The 21,715-nt window shown below is 41.4% G+C and overlaps 1 protein-coding gene across 11 annotated transcripts in view; it reads left to right on the top strand.

Annotated features, from left to right (window-relative positions):
- The window catches only part of PKHD1 (PKHD1 ciliary IPT domain containing fibrocystin/polyductin), a 482,749-nt gene that overhangs the window by 20,919 nt on the left and 440,115 nt on the right, over positions 1-21,715 (top strand). For all 11 annotated transcript variants that reach the window (XR_008298567.1, XM_053222692.1, XM_053222697.1 and 8 more), the window contains 12 exons: positions 1,116-1,173; positions 4,556-4,634; positions 5,912-5,986; positions 6,641-6,705; positions 7,187-7,226; positions 8,074-8,144; positions 11,341-11,442; positions 12,922-13,017; positions 15,639-15,780; positions 18,865-18,979; positions 20,202-20,480; positions 21,491-21,580. Coding sequence is in view for 10 of the 11 variants with exons in the window: in XM_053222692.1 (XP_053078667.1) it covers positions 1,116-1,173; positions 4,556-4,634; positions 5,912-5,986; positions 6,641-6,705; positions 7,187-7,226; positions 8,074-8,144; positions 11,341-11,442; positions 12,922-13,017; positions 15,639-15,780; positions 18,865-18,979; positions 20,202-20,480; positions 21,491-21,580 (1,212 nt within the window). In the remaining variant the exon portion in view is untranslated. The remainder of the gene's footprint in view (positions 1-1,115; positions 1,174-4,555; positions 4,635-5,911; positions 5,987-6,640; positions 6,706-7,186; positions 7,227-8,073; positions 8,145-11,340; positions 11,443-12,921; positions 13,018-15,638; positions 15,781-18,864; positions 18,980-20,201; positions 20,481-21,490; positions 21,581-21,715) is intronic.

A 21,715-nucleotide genomic window follows, 5' to 3' on the forward strand; every position in this document is an offset into this window, starting at 1 on the left:
TGCAAGTGGGAAGCAGTGTAGTTTATGGGGAATGAAGTCTGTGTAGGCATCTAGAGGAGGTTGAGAGTGAGGGTCACATGAGGGGGAAACCAAGTCTCTTCCTGAATGTTGTTAGCTCATGTGTCAAACCTTGGCCTGGTCAGTCCGTCCTTATGCCTCTCTGTTCACACTGGCCCTGACCATGAAATGCACTAATCTTGGACTAACTCAGATGCCTATAGGTAAGATGAAATTCCTGGACTTGTCTTTTTCTCCCCTCTACTTCCAGGTACCATATCAATCATCTCAGATGGGGCCACTTTATTCATTCACAAAAATTTGAATGTCTTCTGTATACCATGCTATGCATAAGAGTATAACCATGACTGAGTAAGGCACTGTCCCTGCCTTTCTAGAGCATGTGATTAGCAGAGAATATACCTTGGGGGAAGGGACATAGAAAGCTGATTTGGAGGGCCATGACCAGGCTTTCATAGACTTCCACCTCTTCCATCAGGGCTATTTTCCCCCTTCTCAAAGAGTGATGTTGCTTCCCATTCCTTGAATCATTTGAATACTTTTTTCTCCTGAGAGCCATGATCCATTTTCTCAACAAACACCTCACTTGTGTGCCTACCCAACTCCAGTTTTTTGTAGCTTGCTCATTCCTACAAAGGTGTTGATGATAATTTAAGTTGCAATCCTTTCAACTTAAGTAAGCAAATTTTTGCCAAGAAAATTAAAATCCTTCAAGATTCCAAAATACCAAGTTACAATAATGGAATTCTAAAGGTGGCCTACCTACCTATTTTTCTGGTGAAATGTGTTCCTGGCTACGGTAGGTGGGCTGGTGGAAACAGACTTGCCAAAGTTTGGGCAGTATGGTACAGGACAGAGAGCTACATGACCTTGGTAAAATTCCCTTTACTTCCTCTGTGGAGAAACTATAGTAATACCTGTTAACTCTGCTTCACAGTTGTATTATGAGGATAAAAAGAAATAGATGTACATTTATTTGAGGAAGTGTAATCATTTACCATCTTTGACTAATATCCGATGAGGAATGACTTTTGCTTCTTGTCTGTGGTTGTGATATTCTAATGGAATGCTCCCTTATGATAACCTTTCCTGAACAGTTTTCCAGGGGGCAGACACCCATTGTTTACCACGTTATACCACCGAGTGGAGTGCCAGGTAAGAAATCTATTAAAATTGGAATAATTATGGATCCCTTTGCTAAAGCTATTGAAAGCTCTTCTACCCAGGTGGGTGCTCTCTATAAATGGGAACACTGAACTTCTCTGATGCTGGTTTGAAAATAAATGTCAACCTCTGGTTTACTTTCAATCTGGTTTGGTTTCACCTGTGGGCTCTTTTGCTCTGTGACTTTACTGAGAACAAAAGGAATCCAAACATGAAAAGGAAAAGAGGCCAGCAAAATCAAACCAGGTACTGCCAGAGCATGAAAGAAATAAAAATCATCATTGTTCTTAATTTTATAGTTGTTTGCATAATAGCAAACCTTTTTTGAACTTTACTGTGAGCCAGGCTCTGTTCTAAGTGGTTGGCATACATTATCTTATCAGATTCTCACAAGAACCTGATGACATAGGGACTATAATTCTCATTTGCTGATGAGGAAACGAGATACCAAAAGGTTAAGTAACTTGCTTAAAGTCAGCTATTAAGTGTATAGCTGGGATTTGCACCCAGGCAGGCAGAATCCAGAGTGGGCAGGTGTACCCATTGTTTTGTTTTGCATTGAGTGGTGTTGCATACCACATGCAAGGCCAGCAACCCTGATCCTTACACTGGGGGTTTGTTTGTGAATTAGAGAGCACACAGGCATGCAAAGGCCAGGGGATAGAAGTGAAGAAGAGAGAGAAGGTTGAGATTTACATAAAAGAGGGGATCACAGCTAAGAAATAGGTTCAAGAATCGCTAAGCTTGCCTTACAACTAAGTAGTAAATACAAGCTAGGATTATGTATAATTTGCTGTCTGATTCTTGGCAAATTCCTAGGTCTATTTCAGATTTTCCCTTTGTTCAGGGTTTCCAGATGGTGTAATTATGGGAATACAAATTGCTAAATGTTTATATGTAGTTGTGTCTAAATGCATAAACTGATCTAGTTTTGAATGTCTTGACTGCTCGAGAATGTCACAATGAATATCTGAGTTGCTGAAAAGTATTTGCCCTTTGGGTGTGTGTGTGTGTGTGTGTGTGTGTGTGTGTGTGTGTGTAGACACAAGATTATGTATGTGTGTATTTAAATTATATACTGAAGAATATGATTCCAGCATGATTTTTTTTATGCGGGTTATTCAGAGATCTGTTTCTTTCCATTTGAATAATCAAGACGTGATCATGTTTTATTAAAAAGAAAATGTGCTCTAAAAGTCGCATGCAGACGTTTGGGTCCTTGCTGCTCTGGTGTTAGAAAGCTCTTGTTTAGATGGCAGAAGTCCACAGGGTGAGGGATGAGGAAGGGGCCTGCCATGAGAGGTGTGAAGTGGGACATTGGCTCACACGGATCTGTCAGGCCCGTTTCTCCCACCCAGTCCAAGAGCTGCACACTGTATCTTCCCCCTTCTGGGGGAATGGTTGGTGGCTGGCCTTGTTGGAGTGGTCCCTCTGGGTAGGATCCACATGGTGACATCTTTGAAATCATTTTACAGATGATTACTCTCATTTCATTTGGGAAGTCTGCCCAGAATAGCAGCCAGGGAGATGGGGGAGGTGGTGGGGACAGGAGAGATGATGTTCCATTAGCAGTTGAGTTTCTATATGTGGTTAATAGTTCTCCACTGTGACGGAGAATCACCCAGAGCCATAGGCTGGCTTAGCCACTTCTCAGGCTCTATTGGACTTCTTTATTTAGAAGCAAGACTGTTAACCACTCACAAAATTCCCAATTTCTAGAACTTATTGCCAATTTTTAAAATTGTGCCCAAGAAAGCAAGAAATCATGCCCATCAAAGCCAGGGAATTAATACTTTAGCTCTATTAAAGTGAAGGGAAATTATTTTGCCAGTTGTTAATAGTAACAAAGAACTCCAGAGTCTAGGCTTTCTCCATTTCTGTGATCTTTGTCTGAGGCATTAGGTTCCAGCCCCTTCTACCCATTCATCTGTACAGTGAGTGGCTCTCATACTTCCCGGAAGGTTCCCATGGTTTCAGCGCTAGTCAGTCATCCAGTGACCACAGACAAAAGTCTTCTTGTATTAATAAAGCACCCACAGCATGAAGGGAACAACTTCTTGGTAATGTTCTTTTGTGACTTTAAATGTGGCCATGAAGAGATTCAAAGTCTTCTGCCTTCAGTGACTTCATGATCCCCTTAAGTGCTCTTTTCTTTTCCACCTTTGTTGTTTTACCTCATTAACCCAAACTGCTCTCATCTCTTAACATTGTTTGTGATGCTGTAAGATTACAGTGTATATGGTTAAATTTCCTAATTATTTGGAAGGCACACATTTCCAGGTTGTGGGGTTGTTTGGTGAAATTGAACTACATCACCTTACTATGGTGTGCTTGCTTAAAACTTTGCCTCATGTAGTTCTACAGAACTGAGTTTAGGTGTTTTCAACTATGGAAGAAATCAGCTCATGTAGCATCCGGTAGGGGCCCCCAAACTCTTTGTGAAAGAGTGACATCAGATTCCTTTCTCACCACAGATTCCTTTCTCACCAACTATGAACAGATTGGGTAGGGACAGTACCAAGAGTCCACCTTGCTGAGAGGGGGGGATTGCTGATGCCTGCACTTCCTCTTGAACTCAAAAGAGGGTGTATTAAGTAAATACTTGTTACCTAGTGGAAATCCCTATGAGTCACATAGAGGAGACTCAGCAGTAGAAGTCATCCATTTGTCAGTGGGCAAGGCTGACACCAACTGTTTGCAGGTCTTCAATTTGTTCTATCTTTGAACATGAGCATAATTTTTGAATGAATGAGATGTGCAATTGCCCATCTTTATGCTGTAATTCTGTTCTATCTCATGCCTTTCTTTCTGAGTTCCCATCCATTTGGGTCATCCTTGACATTTATCTTTTGTCCTCTGAGATTTGGAAGAAAGTCTAGTATCCCCAAATACCCATCCAGATCATGTGACATGAACCTCCTTGGTTTTCCATATTAGCAAGTGCCCAGGGGAAAGTGTCATGAAATGCAGAGCACCCCAAGGCACCGTGTTCTTAAATCCCACGTTAGGTGATGATCTACACACAGCCAAGAGGGTAGAACAAGTCAGTGTGTGGAAACTGGCCCTTCCTCCCGAAAGCCTCATACTTCATAGAACTGTGGGGAAGACCTGTTCTTGCTTTTGTGTTCTGTACGTAGCTGATTGACTCTGTGATTGCAATAATTAGTTATTTTAGACTTTTTAATGTGTAATATTGATCACTGGATCATACTTGAGACTCCTTCCCTGTTGTACAGTTTGTAAAAAAGCATTAATATTCTGAGTCATGTCCAGTTTGGCTGTATTAAATAGATGGTACCAAAAATAAATTGCTTATGTTATAATTTACAGTATGAGTGAAGTGTGTTACATTTCAAAAATCTTCTTAAAACAGGAGAACTAATACATGTGTATGGTTGGATTATCACTGGAAGACCAGAAACCTTTGATTGCGATGCGGAGTACATTGATAGGTAAGTGTGTGTTAGTTTCTGTGTTCAACGAGTTACAAACATGCTGGATTGCTTCCTCAGACCAGCTTCCCCGATAGCAATAAATTGTGAGCAGTTGGCACAGAATTGCTGTTTTCTTTGCAGTTTATGGTCCCTGGTGAGTTGGGCTTCAGCAAACTTTGTTAATGTAATTGCAACTGGTCGATTAAGTTGGTCCATTTATTTACTGACAACTAGTCACTCTGGGCTCAGCGTGAATTGTGCTGTAACTGCATCTGTGGGTTTTCTTTTTCGATTCTTCCCCTTCTCTCCCTTGTTTCTCAGGCTGAAATGATTCTTTTTTTCTTTTTTTTGTAAAACGACATGTGAACCCCAAAGACCATTGTAACTTCCTTCTTGGGTTGGTATCCATTTGTGCATTTAGGAATTCTGTTAGTCTGATCAGAGGAAAACATGGAAGAAGGCACTGAGAGCCACTGAATTTTACTGTTTTCTGGGAATAATGAGGATGGCCAGACACTTTAAAATGGAAAGTGGTACTATTAAATCATGCGTGCTAGGGAAGGAAAGGAACAAGAGGCAATGTGTTGAAGTTGTGTTTCGGGGAGGCTTTAAGCAACTGTGATTTTGCAATATCTGAAGTAGTTATAGCCAGGCTTGATAAGGTAGAAGAAACCGAGTCTTACTGTAGCTGAGTGGATTCTATATACTTGTGTCTGGTTTTCCTTGTACTCCTAGAAAGGATGGGGGTATTGTCTTCTGTTCCATCTCTGTGATTCTGCCCTAGGTGAGGAGAACATGATCTGGCTACTCTCCAGATCTACATTTTTGGCATTAAGTAGTGGTGAACTTGTCTTGAAAGGAAATGACTCTTTCTGTGGAGGATACAAGCCCCAAGTACATCCTTAATAATATGCCACATTCACTGCTTGGTCCCATGTCAGCCTTGGTCAGGGATATAACATTGAAAAGGGGAATGGAGGCATCGACTCCACAGTAGTTCTATGTAGACTCAATATAGCCATTGTGGGTATGATGAAGATTTTGGGGGAAAAGGGAAATGCTCTTTCTGCAGTGTGAAGGTGTGGACCATGAAACAGTGCTATGCATTGCTTACCTTCAGACTGAGAGTTGATTCAACATCTCCTCAGGGGACAGGCTTTGGCCACCCTCAGTGATACCCCATAAATCCAGAGAAGAATGCTTATAACAGTGTTTCCTCTGAGTTTTGCTAGGAATTTTTACTGAGAGTCTTACACTATTGTCTCATGTCTTTTTTACCCCATTTTTTTATCCAGTCCATTGATCTTGGAAGCTCAAGGAGACAACTGGGTCACAGCCTGCTCTCTTGTAAACAGGCAGACAGGAAGCTGGTGAGTGTCTTTCCTGCCTAATACATGCTTTTAGGTTCTTCCATGTGGGTTTCTCTCTGTCTCTCTCTGTCTCTCTCACACACATACACACACACACACACACACACACACACACACGCACACACTCACACCTTTTTTTTTTTTTGAGAGAGAGAGAGACACCAACCGACCATGAGAGAATGTGAGCAGGGAGTGGTAGAGGGAGAGGGAGTGAGAGAATCTTATGCAGGCTTCACACCCAGTGCAGAGCCCTACTTGGGCTCCATCTCACGAGGTGTGAAATCGTGACTTGAGCTGAAGTTGGACATTTAACCTACTGAGCCGCCCAGGAGCCCCAATAATAGATTTTTTTCTTTTTTAAGGGTTTTTCTCTCCTTGTTGTAAAGGTTTTGGAAAGAATGGAGAGGTCTGAAAAGAGGTTGGGAGCAAGTTAAATTTTGTCTCTCGCACTGCATGCTTGCCTGATAGCATGTGTGTCAACAAGAACTCTAGTTAGTACTGTTCTAGTGTTTGCTCCCATGAACTCATTATGCCTTAAGTATTTACCAATTTTTGCTGGCCAACTCACCTTTTATTTTTTACTTTCTTGGCTAAAGAGTCAGAACTTCTGAGTTGTCTGATAATTCTCACCTCAGATTTTGGTTCTCTCTCTAGCTATCCTCTTCAGGAAGACCATGGTTTTGGAACCCTGCAGTGCCGTGTGGAAGGCAACTACATTGGTCCGTTCAGGAAGTGGCATAAGTTTAAAGTCTTTTCTGTTTCTTTTTCTGTATCAGAAAAATACTGTTTCAAGAATGCTCACAAGCATGAAAAGAGTAATTACCATGTATTGAGAACTCCTTAAAAGGCTAATTTAATCCTCACAATAAGTGGATTGGTGAAGTTGGTAGAATTACTTTTACTTTATAGGTGAGAGAATTGTAGCTGGTAACCAGTAGAGCCAGGCTTCCCATGTTTAGTCAAACTGTGAGACTGCTGTAATTCTTATCTGCTTTACGCTACTACATTTATCCTTTTATTGTTGGAAGTCAACACTGATGGTGCTAAATCTGGGAGGTGTTTGTTCTGGGCACTCTTAATGAAATCATGGGTTTGGGCAGTCACTTGGTGATATCTGGAGTCCTTGGATTTAGGGTAGCAATGGCCTGGCCCAGATGATACATGCAGACTCTTGTGTTAATGTCTTTCTTTTTGTTACAGGCTCCCAGAATGTTAGTTTCTCAGTATTTAACAAAGGAAAGTAAGTAATGAGGAGTAAGCAGATTTATTAACATTTTGTATTATCCATCTCTTTCTTGTTTTGCTTACTTTTTTGAACCCTTTATAATGGAAAATTCCAAACAGACAGATTAGCATAATGAAACCTGCTTGGTTTCTTTTACTTAGGTGAATATAATTGTGTCTTGAGGTACTGTAGATGTTTCAATGGGATGATGGCACAAAATTTTGGGAATTAGGTCTTAAGTAAAAAGTAATCTCATAATACTGTAAATTTAAAACAGAACATAGTTCCATGAAATGCGTTGTCTAGCAAATGCCTTCTTCAAGATGGAAAGGGTCCAATTTCACAGAGCTTTGAAGAGGAAATTATGATTGTGAATGATTCCTGCATGCCTTACCTAATGTTCTGACACTATATAATTTGTCAGGTATTTTCTTTAAAAGTATGCTATCTAGCTGATATTAATCTCATTGTGGTGATAGTGACATAATTACCTGCAGTAACATAGCCCCAGATATGGAGGCTGTCTCTTTCTCTCGAATTTCGAATTTAGGAAGGAATAACCCTAATATCTATTGCATATCTACTGTAGGCCAACTCTTTACCAGGACCTTTCACATCATCATTCCATTTAATGCTTGTGACCCTGTGAAGTAGGTGTAATCATTGTCATACAAAAATTTTCTAAATCGCAAAACATACATTGCCTCATCGGTATCATTCTCTATTTGTCAAAAGGAACTGGTATCTAAACTGTTATAAAGATCAGGAGAGGTTGGCCCATGATCTTCATTTTAGGCAGCCAATTTAAAAAATGCAATCTGAAATGATTTTTTTCACCTAAAACAAAACTTTGTCTTGGAAGGTCCATGGTACACAAGAATGCATGGCTGGTCAGTGCTAAACAGGAGCTTTTCCTGTACCAGACATATTCAGGTACAATTTTCCTTCTCCCTGTCCTCCTCACACCTCGCTGAATGTAGAATCCTCCTTCCCTTTTTCCTGTCCGTTTCTCTATGACCATGAACACCTGAGGCTGTCCCCACAGTGATGGAAGACCCTTCGGCTTTGGATGAGAATAAGTTGCTTGTGTGAGTGTCACATGTGGTTGCCATATTAAAAGAGGGTCGATCATGGACTTCTATGCAAAGTTTGTGGATATAAACTGAATGAAAGAAAGGAGGTCACCTTGTTGTATGTTCTGAGAAATGATGGAAGAGCGATGGCACTGAAAAGTACAAAAGTGCATCTTTTCAGTTACTTTAACACCTCACCTTGAGTATTCATCCAATAACTTATGACTTGCTGATATTGATGCTAAACTACAGTTGAGTATTCATCCAACAACTTATGACTTGCTGATATTGATGCTAGACTACAGTATTGCTATCAGATGAGCAAAACTCCATACTAAAAAAAATGAATGTTGAAATTGGAAACTTGCATGAAATTGTGAATGCAATTCAGTAGTAGAGGGTTGATCACTAAAGAAGAGTACTTAGACTTCAGTGTTGAAGACAATCCCAAAGCCACTGAAGATATGTCTGTGAAGTAGGTGCAAATTCCAGGGGCAATAAGATCAACCTTTGCCAAAAGTGCAAGAAATTTCATAGGTCAAGGGGCAAATGCTATTTACTCTCTAGATAGGATAATTCTGCAAAATCTGAATTTTGATCTCTGCCTTTTATTTAACATCTTTTAAAAATTAAAAAAAAATTGTTTTTATTTTAGAGAGGTGGGAACAGAGGAAGAGAGAGAGAATCCCAAGCAAGCTCCATGCTCAGGGTGGAGTCCGATGGAAGGCTCAATCCCATGACCCTGGGATCATGACCTGAGCCGAAATCAACAGTTGGATGCTCAACTCACTGAGTCACCCAGGCGCCCCTCCTTTATTTTCTTTAACCAGTATAGCTAGTCTCTTTGGGAGTAAGTTTGAAGAAGCAACTTACTGGCTGGCCCTTATTGAGTAGTTTGAGTACATGCACTCTCAATATTAATTCCACTATGAGACAGTACTAGGCTCATTTTACAGATGAAGAAACAGACCCAGAAGGACAAAGTAACCAAAGATCCCAGTGCCATAAAAATGCAGATCCAATTCAAAATCTTATGCACGTAAACAATTTATGATGGGACGTCCACTCTCCTGGCCACCTGACCCCAAGATTCCTGGTGAATTTGCCTAACACTGTTGAACCAGCCAGATAGGCTGACAGGAATCTCTAATCACATAGCTATTTCATATTTCCAGTACTGATGTCTTCTTGGGATGAGAACTCCAGGCCAGAACTATTTTTTTAATGTTTATTTTTGAGAGAGAGACAGAGTGCAAATGGGGGAGGGGCAGAGAGAGAGGGAGACACAGGATCTGAAGTAGGCTCCAGTCTCTGAGCTGTCAGCACAGAGCCTGACACAGGGCTCTAACCCACGAACCACAAGATCATGACCTGAGCTGAAGTTGGACACTTAACCGCCTGAGCTACCCAGGCGCCCCCTAGAACTTTCTTATAGCTGAGGAGGCTATGGGAGAGGGAATATGGACTATTATAAAGGACACTGGGCTGAGCTCCCCAAGGGCTGGCATTCATTTGTTTACTTGATGATTTTGGTTAAGTCATTTAGCTTTCTGAGCTGTAATTAAATATCTATAAAGTGGACAAAGTGGTGTTTGTCCTTCTAACTCCAAAAGCTGTTGAAAGAAGTAAATGAGCAAGAGTCTTGGGATTCATCTACGATTTTCCTCCCCTCTCTCTTCTCTAATCCACTCAGTCACCAGTTTCTGCTGGTTTTACCTCCCATCGATTTCTTGATAAGGTTTTAGATTACTTATTGCAATTAGACCCCTTATCAATTTCTTAAATATGATGTATCCATTCTATCTCTACAATCACTACCTCAATTTAGAATCCCATTATCTTTTGCCTGGCATGCCACAATGGTTCCAAGGTGTCCCGATCTGTTCTCTGTCCCCTAAAGATCCATGTTCTACATCACCACCACCATTCTCTACACCACACATCTGATGCCTCTCCCTTACCACCCTCTAAAGGCTTCCCACTCTCAATAGGAAATGGTACCAGCCTCTGGTCTCTTCCTCATCTGCTTCTCCTGTTCTGTCTTTCCCATTCTAGCAACACGGAAATGGACCTTAAATGAAGCCTCTCTCCACAGAGGCTATCGTTTGCTTTATTTAAACATCCTTTGCCTTATTTCTTTCCTTCACTTGGCCAGTTTTAATTCACACTTTAAGATTCAGCTCAGGAATCATTTCTAGAAATTTCTTTCTATTCCATAGACCCTAGCTCTATTCCTAATCCTCCCCTCTGCACTTTCATGTACTCTCTCTAATTGTGCTAGCCCAGCATGTCATAATTATACTATTTCATAGGCAGGAGCTTATATAAGAAATGCCCCGATAAAACCCATAACCATTCATAATTAGCTTCTTTGTGTCTTCAGTTTGTTGGAGAAGACAACTCCTGTTTCCCCTTGAGGGAATAGAACTTAGAATGGTCAAGTTTGGATCATAGGAGAGGAAAGGACCAGAAAATCTTACATTCTTGGGGATATGTGGCATATGACAGTGGGATTTTGAAGCAGTCAGGAGGCAGCATGGAAAAACATGTTTGAGGTGGTGAGCGTACACAGGGAGAAGAGCATGTGGGATGGAAGGAGGGCAAGGCTCCTGAAGATGGTGCAATTCATTCTCTTGCTTAGAGCAAACTGCAAACTCAAACAGGTGAACCAAGGCTTGGCCTGGTGCATCCAAAGCTGATTCCTCCATAACATAAAACCTACTGTTCTGTGACTTGTAAATTGAATACTTGAGATCTGGTGACAGGTTTCCTAAGAAAGCATCATGGTATGTAAGGATTTCTGCTATTAGCATGAGTGACTGCATCTCCCCTTCCTTTGAAATATTGATCCTGTATTATATGTATTATACATATTGTTATAGGTAAGTCCTTATTATATGCATTTTAAGTGACTATTACTAGAAAAAATTCCAACTATTGCTGGTCTTAGAAAGTGAAAGTAAGGAATACATTAGTGATAGCCTTCTATTATTATATTATCTGGGTCACATTCTATATTCTATGTTCAGAAGCTTACTTTTTTTTTTCTTTTGCAGAAATACTATCTGTGTTTCCAGAATCTGGGAGCCTTGGGGGAAAAACAGACATTATAATTACAGGAGACTTCTTTGACAATCCTGCCCGGGTTACCATTGCAGGTAACTAAGTTAGAATGGCTGAAAATAGTTCATAGTTTAAATGCTGTAGGAGATTATGTGTCTCTTATGGCATGCAGTGAGTGGGGAGAAGAAATTTTTGCCTCTTCTGACTCATTACGCCATCCTGCCCTAAGGTATTTTATCTGTTTGTTTGAGACTAGGTGGGATTGTAGTCCTGTAGGGACAGTTTATGGACATACTCCTAATTTACAGCAATTCCCAAACTGGTGCAGCCACTCTGGAAAACAGTATAGAGGTTCCTCAAAAAATTAAAAATAAAACTACCCTACGACCCAGGAATTGCATTACTAGGTGTTTATCCAAAGGATACAAAAATGCTGATTCGTAGGGGCAATGAACCCCAATGTTTATAGCAGCACTATCAACAATAGCCAAGTTATGGAAGAAAGTCAAATGTCCATCGACTGATGAGTGGATAAAGAAGATGTTGTATATAAATACACACACACCATGGAATATTACTTGGCAATTAAAAATAATGAAATCCTGCCATTTGCAACAACGTGGATGGAACTGGAGGGTATTATGCTAAGTGAAACAAGTTAGAGAAGGACAAATATCATATGATTTCACTCATAAGTGGAATTTAAGAAACAAAACAGATGAACATTGGGGAAGGAAAGAAAAATATGATAAAAACAGAGAAGGAGACAAACCATAAGAGACTCTTAAATACAGAACAAACTGAGCGTTGCTGGAGGGGTGGAGGGTGGGGGGGATGGGCTAAATGGGCGATGGGCATTAAGGAAGACGCTTGTTGGGATGAGCACTGGGTATTATAAGTAAGTGATGAATCACTAAATTCTATTCCTGAAATCATTATTACACTATATGTTAACTAAGTTGGATTTAAATAAAAAATAAAAATTAAAAAAATTCATGGGTAATTCCCTTGGGTGTCCTCATCCTGGGAATGAAGAGAAGGGAAAGGTAGAGCTGTGTCTTCAGAAAGGTCCACTTCTACTGAAAAGGCCACCCCTCTCCCCACCCTTCTCCTTAGTCCTCTTGATAAACTGGATTGGGCAGGCATTTGCTATGCAGATTCTTCTGGAATTCCATCTTGGGAAATCCTTTTGTGGTACCCATCTAGAACCTTTTATTCTGCCAGGTGGGAGGCTCTTCTGGCTGGTGACACCAAGGATGCAGGAAAACATCCTCACAATCTCACGTCACCTTTACTCTCCCACACTCAGCCGAGGCTTGTGCATTCTCAGTGAATGGCACTGCATTGCCTTGTTTTCTTTCTAATTACTGGAAGCTGCCCTATGCCCCATTGCCTTACACTCTCCCTTTCCTGGCCTCCTTCAGTTGGTGGGGACAACTTTTGCTATATTACTCACATCCAGTTCATTACCTCAGAATAGGAGCTTGTCTACTTCAGGATGGTCATGTTGTCCTGCCTCACACCTATATCTCTCTCTCTCTCTCTGTTTATCTAATTAAAAAAATTCTCCCCAGGCATTCCGTGTGATATTAGACATGTGTCTCCCAGGAAGATTGAGTGCACCACTAGGGCTCCAGGAAAAGGTGCAAGACTCACTGCTCCTCAGGCAGGTAAGGACGTTGTACAATGGCCTCTAGGTATCACCAGGAGGGGCCGGGAAGTGGAAATAAGTGTTTGCTTTCTCAGCCGTTTGACTGGTTAGCTCAGTGAGCTCTGGGCCTGTGATACCACTGTGAGGACTTTCCTTTCAGAGAGCTTCTTGGCTTTGCTTTGTTTAGTGACCCTGCACTTCTGGCCCCAACCAAATGGCCAGTGGGGTTCAGGGGAGACCTGATGCATAAAGTATAACTGCAAAAGGGGCACCTGGGTGGTTCAGTCGGTTAAACATCCAACTTCAGCTCAGGTCATAATCTCATGGTTCGGTCCATGAGTTCGAGCCCCATGTCAGGCTCTGTGTTGACAGCTCAGAGCCTGGAGCCTGCTTTGGATTTTGTGTCTCCCTCTCTCTCTGCCCATCCTCCACTCATGCTCTGTCTCTCAAAAGTAAATAAATGTTAAAAAAATTAAAAAAGAAAAAATATAACTGCAATCAAGACATTGCTGTAGCTACTGGTGGAAACCCCAAAGCTGCCTCGCTCCATACTGTGGTCAGCTGTGAGCCCATTGGCTAAGAAGACCAGAGCATTAGAGTGTCCTCTCCTGTGCCCATAACAGCAGCACTAGACAAGGCCAGGGAGTGGGGCAGAGTGGGGTGCATTTAAATGCTGTTTCTTCTTCCCTGTGGGTGACTGTCTGCTTCTTTGAAAAGTAGTGATGTATCATGCCTTTGCCTCATGTTTATGCCTGAAGTGGGCAGAAATGGGGGAGGCAAGGTGGCAGGTTCTACTTGTTCCTTTCTGTGTAAAGCTTCTACCTCAGGGCTGCAGCTTAAAAGCGCACCATTGGAACACTTTTCTGGTGAGCGTTAGAACTGCAAGCTCAGGCGTAGTTAGGGACTAAGGGTGGTTGGTGTGTTATGTAGCCTGGAACTACAGGCTGCACGTCTCTATTCCTTACCTGCCCCATAAGGGGCTGACTTCATGGTGAAACCACAGACAGTGAGCTCAACTCCAGAAGTTCGGCACGTACAGGGAAAGTAACCCAGCAGGGGGAGAAACCTTTCTAAAGAAAGGCCATTCGAGTGTGAAAATGCATGCAAAAGCTTTGGCTTGAGCATTCTTCAGGTCCCAGATCTGCAGTTTTTACTCAAGGAGAGCTCCCATCCAAGGGAACAAAACTACTGAAGCAAGTGCTGGAGAGAATGTGTGTTTCCTGTCAGGAAATAGAGAGCTCTCCCCTCCTTCAGTGCTTTAGCTGCTTGGGTAGTGGTAGGATAATTAGCTGAATGCAGCTGTTCTTGGGAGTTAACGTCCTTTATGAAGACCTTTTGAAGTTTCTTCTATGAAAGTAGGGCAAATTACTGCGTAAAGCAGTGGTTCTCAATGGTCCCCAGGGCACATTTGGCAACAACTGGCTGTTACAGCCAAGATGGTGGTGGTGGTGCAGCTGGTCTCCTGAGTGGAGGCCAGGGTTGCCCAGAACATCTTTCCATGCACAGGGCAGACATCGCAACAGTTATCCACAAATCCAAGTAGTAGATTAAATACACTCTTATTTTTCTGCTTGTTCCTTTTCTATTTCCTTTTTTTGTTGGATTTAACAGGGAACAACAGTAGTAGTTTAAAATAATAATAATTACCACAGCTATCCTTTATTGAAAACTTACCATATTTCAGGCTCTTTGTGTATATAGTTTAGACTCCCTAAGTCTTTTTTTTTTTTTTGCCAGAATTGTCAAATTCACTCATTCCCCCTCCCCCCAGGTTTATTGAGATACGATTGACGTATAACTCAATCTCCCTTAGTCTTTAGTGCGTTATCTCTATTATTGATCCCATTTTGATGCTCAGAGAATGAAGGCATTAAGCAGTTTGCTTGCTCAAAGCCACAGGTCTAGTAAGTGGCAAAGCTGGAATCTGAATCCACACATGTATGATTCCATAGTGGCACCCGCAGTCCAAGTTAGTATGCAATATTGATTGTACGTGTACCTCGGGTGTCAGAGTTTGCTTAATATAAAACACAAATTAGTAAGTAAAATATCATTAAAAATATCACATCATAGCTGTACGGCATGTAATTTGTTCCATGTGTGAGTCCACAAATTGGGGCCGTTATGTGAAAAAATTTAAAGATTGCCAATTTTCTGGGAATAAAGGGTTGTAGGGAATAGTGTTCCCAGGTTGAACTAGACCTTAAAATACTGAAAATCTCTCCTGAACAAGATAAATCAGAGCCCAAGTTCATGTTGTCCTTCTGTACTCCATCACAGCATTTGTTTGCTCTGTCAATTCTCCACAGGACTGGTTTCTCTTTCCCTGACACTCTCGTTAGAAAAGACTCCCTACTGTCTTGGTCCCTTGAAAATATTTCCCAATATTTTTTTTATCATTGCTTTTTATCAAGTGTATCTTTCCAAGAGGCTAAATTCTACACCAAGCAATATTTTCTGCTTTCTGGAACATTTGTGTTATCTATAGAACCTCTTACATGACTGCAACATCTGGGTCTCAGTTGACTCACCTCTGTAGATAGTAGCTGGATCATCTTCACTGTGTTATCTGAGGTAAAGTATTTCCCCAAATGGAGGATGAAGGTCCTCTGATGTTTCTGAGGTATACTTGTCTTACAGGCAATCGAGGGCTGCTTTTTGAAGTTGGAGATGCTGCTGAGGGCTTGGATCTGACTGCAGCCACTTCTGGGTACTGGTGGCAGATTGTCCCTAATGCCAGTTCTCCATTTGGATTTTGGTCAAAAGAAGGGCAACCCTTCAGGTATGCTGTAGGAAAAGTGGGAGTTTATATCAAAAGTGTCTTTACTAACCTAGGTGAGACCAGGAGACAGGTAAGCAATGAGGTTTCCAGGGGAAAAACTCTAACACCCACCAACTCAACAACAGTTTGATCAATATTCTCAACTAGTGTTGGTCATGCTGGTATAGCACAAGCCTTTTTAGGTACATGCTGAATTTTGATCAATAGGTAAAATTTATATTTTCTACAAGTCAGTTTATAGTCTGCTTTGGATATGACTAGTAATTGGAACATTAATCTGGGTAAGCCAGGGTACTTGGATGAGAGCACCATAAAACTTGCTGTAGGTACGTGGCTAAGACATGAAACCAACATCTGGCTGATGCCAAAGAAAGAAGCAAGCATATGCTTTCTGGTCATATGAGGGAGCAAAGGCTAGAAAGCAAGCATGTCTGCTGGAACAACTACTCAGTGCCAAAGGTCAACCCAGTGGCTGGTGAATAGCAGGGGAAGCTATTATGGGCATTGTTTTCTGTAGCAGTGACGGCAATGTGATTATGGTATTCCTGTTAGTGTTGCTGTGAATATTTTTAATCACTTTGAGGATGTGGCTGAAATGTGTAGTTTCCTAAAGTGGTCTTAAAAATATAAAAAGTTGAGAATTGCTTAGACACACTGTTTCCTTAGTGTGCTCTCAGTGTACATAGAGGGATGGATCCTTGACAGTGTGATGGATTTCTTCTCTTTCCAAACCTCCTCTCAAAGAGGTTGGTCATGACCCCTGAATGTGAATTCCAGCCATTCTGTGCCTTCCTACAAGGATTTGGCCATTTTAAATTTCAACTCAGTTGTGGAATGAAAGACTTTGTTCCCTGTTCGGGAATCTCAGACCTTGAAGAAGCCAAGTAGGGAAGAAAATCTGTGAACAGAATAGTCTCTTGTCCCAGAAGCCTTACTAACTGGGTATTTAACCACCAATGCATAGTTTTAAAGTGGCAATTGTTGTGGTCCCTTGTGGTATGCAATGATACATCTTTATCATGGTTTCTGAGAATCATCAATAATGTTCAAAGGAAAACCTTTCAGCTATATTCAGTGTGTGGGGGAGTGTTAAGGAGAGAGACCACCTCAAAATACAAAAGAACATTTGACTGTATGTACCTCCTGCATGGAGTGTCTCTTTAACTGCCATTTGGAGGAGCCACAAATCAGAGTAACTCTTTCCATTCTCTTTGTCCTTCATTTCTTTACAATTCAAAAATTTTAAATTAAAAAATTGGCATATTAATTGATAAATTATTATATTTATGGACCTTTAAAGCAGTTATTTTCAAAATGATTTTCAGAAAATATTCTTGGTATTTATTGAGATAGTTTGATCTTTACTTAGCCATATCTGTCTCTACTACCAAGGTCACGAGTTTATCTTAAACATTAAACATTTATGTTTCATAAAATTGCCTGCAACCTTCTTCGAAGTTGTAGGTTATGTCTGTTAATTTGGAATTGTTGACACATTTAGTGGACTTTTCTCTGTGGGCCATAATATTTAATTAGAAAAATACTCTCTGTAGGTATTGAAGTTTCTGGTAAACTCAGAGCAAATCTGCCCTCTTTTTGTGAGATAACATTTAATTAGTAGACCTTCAAACAATTAAAAATTATTTACTGATAACCTACATTAAACACAACATTGTGTTCAAAGAGGTTTAGAAGGTCGAGGGGCACCTGGGTGGCTCAGTCGGTTAAGCGTCCAACTTTGGCTCAGGTCATGATCTCACGGCTTGTGAGTTTGAGTCCTGCATCGGGCTCTGTGCTGACAGCTCAGAGCCTGGAGCCTGCTTCAGATTCTGTCTCCCTCTCTCTCTCTGCCCCTTTCCTGCTTATGCTCTGTCTCTGTCTCTATCTTTGTCTCTCTCTCTCTCAAAAATAAACAAACATTAACAACACCAAGAATAGAAGGTTGAGAGCAAGGTCATTATCTTGAGGAATGACCAGCCTTGTCATGTGCACATTCAGCCAACAGAGCAAGGCAAGACAGCATGTCCTGACATTCCTCAGTGTATCCAGTGTGTCTCCTGATCTTATTCAGTTCAACTGATATATATTGACTTATTACTATGCTCTAGGCCTTTGAAGACAAGTTAGTTCATGAGATGCCACAACTGAAGATGTATTTATAGGTCTAGTTTGCAGATGAGGAACTATAGTCCCTGATAGGTAAAGTGCTTTTCTAATGTTAGAAAATTATCTAATATTATATACCATTATCAAGTGCAGAACTAAGCTCTGATTTTTTCTGATTTCAAGTCTTGTGATTTCTCTACAAGTCTACCATGCTTCATTATGCACATATCCTTCTTCACCCATAGGAATATATTTTAAAGAGAGCCACCAGTCTGTGAAACCTCACATAAACACCTGCTTCTATGACCTTGATGTCCACCATGAGGGAGATAAAATAGAAGCTTTTCTTAACATTATTTGGGGCTATTTTAAGCCTATCACTTTACCCCCTTCATAAAGAACTGCAAAGTGTTGTCCACAAGTCAAGTAATATTATTTAACAGGAAACACATTTGCTAATTTGTGATTGCCACTTACAGCTATGCATATGCACACATGTGATGCAGCTAATAACTGACTTTAGCCAGAGGAATGATCTAATATACCTCATGAAGTATGATATGTTGGAGTAGGAGACAAGAAACCAAGGTTCTGGAACAAGTCAGAGCAAATTCTTATTGGTGATCTCTTTATTTCTAATAATAAGAATAATATTTCTATTGATTGAGCCCCTACAATCCACTAGCTGTTAGTAAATGCTAAGCCTCCAGACAGTCCCGTGCTGCGGCTGCAACTTTCCCAAAGGTACATGACTGTGAAGGTAGTCATGGCCACTGCGAAGAGATGTGTTGAGAGAATGATTAGCAGGTGCCACAGGAATAGCTGTTTACAGAGTACTATGGCCACTCCTGTGGCACAAGAGTCCCGTGTTTCTTCCTCATCGCCATAAAGAAAAACAAAGTACAAGGGCACCCACTTGTTGGGTCAGTGATTCAGGCATTGGTTGCTCTTACTTCTCTGTGTTTCTCTGCTTTCCAGAGCACGGCTCAGTGGATTCTTTGTGGCTCCAGAGACCAATAATTACACTTTCTGGGTCCAGGCTGATGATCAAGCTTTCCTGTACCTCAGTCAGTCAGAGGACCCAAGGACCAAGGTATTCACCTTCCTCTTACTTTCCTTTTTCTTGTCCCCAGTCCTTCATTCTTAAAAAAACAATACTAAAGCTCTCATATTCTACTAATAATTGTAACATGCCACTAAGCAACCAGGGATTTTAATGTTTTGTTTTGTGGAGGGAATGGGCTTATTTTTTGTTAATTAAAAAAAATTGAGACCTAATTGATATGATTTTAATTGTTGAAAATGAATTTGGTTGAATGTGTTGGCACGTTCATTAAGCACTTACTCGAAGCCAGGCATTAAGCTGCATTTTATATACCTTGTCTCTAATCTTCACAGCATCTCTGTGAGCTGAGTATATTTATCTCCATTTTCCTGATAAGGAAATTGAGGTTTGGAAGTGGTCAATCCAGGGTCACTTGGGTCATAAGAGGCATATTTAGGGCTCAAACTCCTATCTGTCTGATTCTAAAACTTGTGCCTTTTGCACTGATTTTTGGGTAGATATGTAGCCAGTCTTATTTAGGAATTCCCTGATCAGCTTTGAAGAATAAGAAAAAGTGCTTGGGGTGCCTGGGTGGCTGAGTCGGCTGTGTCCAACTCTTGATTTCAGCTCAGGTCATGATCTCACAGTTCGTGAGATTGAGCCCTGTGTTGTGCTCTGTACTGGGCATGGAGCCACTTAAAAGATTCCCTCTCCCTCCCTCCCTCCCTCCCTCTCTCTCTCTCTCTCTCTTTCTCTCTCCTTCCCTCTCTCTCTCCCCGTCTGCCCCTCCTCTGCTCATGCTTGCTTTCTCTCTCTCAAAAACTGCTTCTAACAAAAAGCCAAAATTCAATAGTGCCATTGACAAAGAACCACATTTCCCCCTCAAATTATTAACATGCTTCTATGAAATTGCTTTGCTGATTGGCTAGAGAAACATCATAGATTCTGATGTGGTCAAGTCCTTCTAGGTTTCTCAAATGGCTTAGAACTATTTTGTCCATAGTATCATGTAAAGTCAGGTTTCCAGGTTGGCTCTCTCTGCTCTATACATGGCCCATCCAGCCTCATCTGAATACAGTTTGATAGAGAGACAGAGGGGGGAGTGGAGGATCGTATACAACCACAGACATTAGTGTGACTGAGCTAACTTGTTGGAAAAGCAGACCATTCCAAAGACCCTATTCGTAGCTGTCCAGACATTTGCTAATTGAGAAAAAAAAATGCTCATAAGCTTCATAGTTCTGATAGTGACATGCTTATTGGGCCACAGGTGAAAGTGGCCTCCATCAGCGTGGGCACTGCTGACTGGTTTGATGCCTGGGAGCATCATGGGAATGAAGGGACCTGGCAGCGGAAGACTCCCAAATTAGAGCTGGTTGGTGGTACCAGGTACTACCTGGAAGCAGAGCATTATGGGAGGGTCCCCAGCAGGGGAATGAGAATTGGTGTCCAGATCCACAACACCTGGCTGAACCCTGCTGTGGTCAGCACTTACCTCCGGGAGAAGCATCAGATCCGAATCCGTGCCCAGAGACTTCCGGAAATCCAGGTTTGTGTCTCTTCCTTGTCCTGTGGGGTTAGAGTCAGGGGCTGAACTCTGGAATGAGCATAGTCTTGTCTAGTGGAAGGATCACTAGCTGGGAGCCAGGAGACTTGAGGTGTAATGATAACTCTGCTCCCCATGAGATAGGATATCTATCCAATAGGGGTTGTGAAGACATCTAAGAAGAAAACGCAAAGTCTTATTATGAATATAACTTTACTCATGGTCAAGTTTCCAGATAAGTCCTTTTTTGGAAATGTTTTCCCCAGTGTAGAGATACGGTCCTCCAAACATACACACTTGTGTAGGCATGCACATATGTGTACACGCACAAGATCCCATTGCTTTTACAGATTCAGGCCCTATTTACCCACAGGGAAAGATGGTGTTTTCTACATCAACTTTGCAAAGGTCAAGGTTTTCGGGTCTCTCAGATGTGCCCCATATTTTTGTTGAACTATCTCAGTGTACTTTCAATTCACTTTTTGGTGTACAAAGATGAGTCAATATGGACTCTGCTTTTGAAGCTTACAGTCTAATAGTAAAACATGTACACAAATAACCACAGAGTGAAGTAGAAAAGAGCAAGTGATATAAGAGGATAGATCTTACTTCATAATAAAAGTATAACGTGCCTGTCAGGGAACACGCTAGCAGCAAAGCAGAGACTGAATAAGCGTCTGAGAGAGTGTGGCGTGCCATGTGGCTGCTCTTGCCCACCAGGCCACCCCCTGGAAAGAGTGATGGGTGAGAAGGGCTGAAAGGAGGCCATTCAGTGGGAACATTTAAGTCTGGCACCCTACAGAAAAGAAGGGGAACGGATGAACAGGGGGATAGACATGGGAACGTTTCCATTCGGTGATGACACTTGATCCCTAGATATCTCTAGGTGATAGTGAGTTTAGACAAAATTGAAATTATAAATAAAAGGAGATAGCAAGCGGAGGAGATATATCCTGAGTTTCTCTGGCTTGATTAGCATATGTCATTCAGTCTTGTCACTCTTGACATTTTAGATGCTGACTCTGTCTGGCAGAAGGAACTTCTTCCTTACGTGGGACAATGTCTTTAGCCAGCCAGTCCCTGAAAATGCCACAGCCCATCAGGTGGGAAACCTCTTTCAATAATGACAGGTGGGGGAACTGGGGGTGGGTGTCTTTATCCCCACTGTATAAACTCTTGACAGTTTAAAAAAAATTTTTTTTAATGTTTACTTATTTTTGAGAGAGACGGAGCATGAG

This window comes from Acinonyx jubatus, chromosome B2 (genome assembly GCF_027475565.1).
Source record: "Acinonyx jubatus isolate Ajub_Pintada_27869175 chromosome B2, VMU_Ajub_asm_v1.0, whole genome shotgun sequence".
NCBI classification, from domain to species: domain Eukaryota; kingdom Metazoa; phylum Chordata; class Mammalia; order Carnivora; family Felidae; genus Acinonyx; species Acinonyx jubatus.